The sequence below is a fragment of the Microtus ochrogaster genome (genome assembly GCF_000317375.1).
Source record: "Microtus ochrogaster isolate Prairie Vole_2 chromosome 14 unlocalized genomic scaffold, MicOch1.0 chr14_random_1, whole genome shotgun sequence".
Classification (NCBI taxonomy): domain Eukaryota; kingdom Metazoa; phylum Chordata; class Mammalia; order Rodentia; family Cricetidae; genus Microtus; species Microtus ochrogaster.
The window spans coordinates 8,267,914-8,271,255 of record NW_004949096.1 but is presented as its reverse complement, the minus strand read 5'-3'; the positions used below and the strand labels follow the sequence as shown (position 1 = coordinate 8,271,255).

Genomic DNA, 3,342 nt, shown 5'->3' with positions numbered 1-3,342 from the left:
CACACACACACACACACACACACACACAGTATACTTTTGGAAAGCAATATTATGTCAGACTTTATTCTGTTTGATTGAAACCCCAAGTACTTGGAAGAATTCCATGAACAAAGGAATACAATATTGAGTGACAGAAGAGGATGTATTCAGTAGCAAAAGGAGAGAGAGCGAGGAAGGGACCGAAGAAGGGAGGAAAGGAGGGAGGGAGAGAAAGAGAGCAAGAAGAAGCAGGAGGGAAGAGGAGCTGGGTAGACAAAGAAAAGGACACAGACAGAAAATGGGAAATGGGAGATGTTTTCTTCTGTAACCAACAGCAGCAAGGGAGTTGGACACTAAAGTCTTGCTCTTCTTTCTCTGATCCTGTGTGCCTTGATCCAGGGAGACACCATTACACCAGCTTTATTCCACAGCCTTCAGCAAGCAGAAACTGCAGGACGCCTCTACCAAGAAGCCAGTTCTTCCATTTGGAGAGCTGCCGCCTGGGTATCAGCATCTGCATACCCAGCTCCAGTATGAGTGTATCTCGACCTTCTACCGCCGCCTGGGAAGCAGCAGGAGGACATGCCTGAGAACTGGCAAGTGGAGTGGGCGTGCCCCATCCTGTATCCCAAGTGAGTCAAGGCTCATCTTTGAGTTTGAGTCATTCGTGAAAAATTCTTGATATTGCTAAAGACTTTTATGGAAAGTTGAACTGAGCAAGGGATGGTCTTGCATTGCTTTCCTAAGTTTGATGACCTCTGGAATTCCACAAGAAGAGCACCCTCCTTTTGCCTTAAACTACTATTCAGGATAAATTGACACATTGACTCTTAGAGAAATATTTTCTTGTAGAGAAAATATTATCTAGATATTATCATGTCTAGAAAAAAAAGAGTCACAATTAAATACCAATGGGGACAGGTATAGCTGTGAGTATACCTCTGCCTTGGTCATCTGGACTACCTAAGACTCCATCTTCATACTCATTATCCAATGATCTTCAGGAATTGCCATTAATGAAATGATGAGGTAATAGTAGATAATGTGAGATAAAATGCAGAAGTTCCAGAGTAGACCTTGCACATTCTTACCCGCCACCGTCATCCTCTTAGTGAAAAGAGTAGCATGGCTGAGTTGGTCGTGGTCACACTTATGGAGACAGTAACATCATCTGTCTGTCATATCATCCCATTTGGCCTTATCAGAGAGCCCCTAAAGTCATAGTTATTTCTCTGTATATTTTTTTTTTAGGCAAAGAAACCAAGGATCTAAGGGTCTAACAATTTGTCTAAAGTCCCATTGTTTCATTGAACCATAAAGTCTCCATTTTTAACTCTAGCCTTTAAGGCCAACTATATGTCAGACAATGATTAATACCAAAGGGATGGGGGCTAGAGCAACAGCATGGCAGGCAAATAATTGCTGTGCAAGCATTTACGAACATGAGTTTGTTTGCGCACAGTAGCATACACCTATGATCCCAGTTCTGAGCGGCAGAGACAGAAAGATCCCTGGCGTTTGCTGGCTAGCCAGCTGGGCCAAATTGCTGAGGTCCAGGTTCAGGGAGAGACCCTGTCTCAAAGAATAATGTGGAGAGAAATGAAGAAGGTTTAATACCTGACAGTCACTATTAATCTTCACACATATGTTCACATGTGTGTCTGTGTGCTAACACATGCATATACACACATAAACACATATGTACAAGCATATAAGTACATAAAAGTAAATGAAAAGAAGAGATAACCAGGTCGGTTCACTCAGTGCTTTTCATCTCCATCAGTTCCTCTCCTTCAGATTTCAGCTGTCATGGTTGAGTGGACCCGTTTGCTGTCAGATGGGAATGGTCTGGATTGATCCGATTAAACTAATGCTTTCCCTACAGTCTGTGGAAAAATCGAGAGTGCTGCTTCTCCAAAGACCGAAGGGAGCCGCTGGCCGTGGCAGGCAGCCATCTACCGGAGGACCAGCGGCGTGCACGACCATGGGCTGCACAAAGGTGCATGGTTCTTGGTCTGCAGCGGCGCCCTGGTGAATGAACGCACTGTGGTTGTGGCTGCCCACTGTGTGACTGACCTGGGAAAGGTCACCACCATCAAGACAGCAGACCTCAAGGTTGTCTTGGGAAAATTCTACAGGGACGATGAGCGGGATGAAAAGACCATCCAGAACTTACGGGTGAGAGAGGGCTTTCTGGGAAACTGGAGCTTTGACTTAACCAGCTATGAGCACAGGGGAGCAGGGCCTGTATCAGCCCCGTCACTTCGGCATGTCATTATCCGATCCAAAGCCTAGCATGCAGGAGGGGCTCAGAGTTTCAGACTGACAGACTCCGGACAGGAAAGTTAGCAAACTTTCAGCTGTCCTCCATACCTTTGCTTGTTTTGAAAACAAGGGAGAGCCAGGTATCACCTACTACTGTAGTCCTTGAAAGTCATTCACATTGCAGTAGAATATACATAGACTTTATTAGCACATACTGCAAATGATAGTACATCAAACATTGATGAAGCCATTTGTTTCATGGATATCTCTGTTGGAAATGATTTGTTCCGGGGATGGTGTGACTTGTTACTGTGCCCTGTCTACCCAGATCAAGGTAAATTCATGGGTGTTTCTTGAATAAAAAAAAAAGAGAATTGTCTCTCATACTTGGGTTTGGGAATTATCACAAGCAGGCTTTGAGGACACAGGTTTTATCCAGGATACTCCTAACTGCCATACTTCTCAATTGTCCTGTACTCTCCCCCCTTCCATTCATCCATCTGTCCATCTATCCTAGCCTATACGTTTCACCTGTCTAGCCCTTCTTCTACCCATGCTTCTGTCTCTGCCTCAGTTCATCCATCTATCTATCTATTACTGAGCCCCTTCAACACGTTATCCATGGAAAATATAGAGAGAAGAATAAAATAGCTATTTTCTCTAGTTTGAGGGAAGGGACAGACCAGTATGTCATGAACAGTATTTTGTAAGATAAGCCCCCAAGGAAATAGGATCAAGTAATAGAACTATACATTTAAAAATTGAAAGATTGAATATGGGTTTTTAGAAGCTCCTGCAAAAAGATTGACTAGGAATGCATAAAATATTTAGTAACTATCCTGTGGAAAATCTTATAGTGTATTCTGAGAACATTCTTGTGGAAAAGTCTTAGGGACTGCTGTTAGGAAACATAGCTCTATCTTACTGGCTCGAAGGTACATGAAATGCTTCTAACAGTAGGCTAGAGATTGCAAAGCATTAACATGTAGGGCTTATACAAGGATAGTGCTAACATGTAGGGTTTATACATGAATAGTGCTAACATATAGATTTATACATAGATAATGCTAACATGTAGGGCTTATACATGGGTAGTGC

At 43.1% G+C, this 3,342-nt stretch overlaps 1 protein-coding gene across 1 annotated transcript in view; it reads left to right on the top strand.

The window, feature by feature from the left end:
* Pamr1 (peptidase domain containing associated with muscle regeneration 1) overlaps nucleotides 1–3,342 on the top strand; it is a 92,138-nt gene that overhangs the window by 86,477 nt on the left and 2,319 nt on the right. Inside the window, exons 9-10 of the mRNA XM_013352566.2 lie at nucleotides 379–611; nucleotides 1,865–2,157. Of these exons, the coding sequence (XP_013208020.2) occupies nucleotides 379–611; nucleotides 1,865–2,157 (526 nt within the window). The remainder of the gene's footprint in view (nucleotides 1–378; nucleotides 612–1,864; nucleotides 2,158–3,342) is intronic.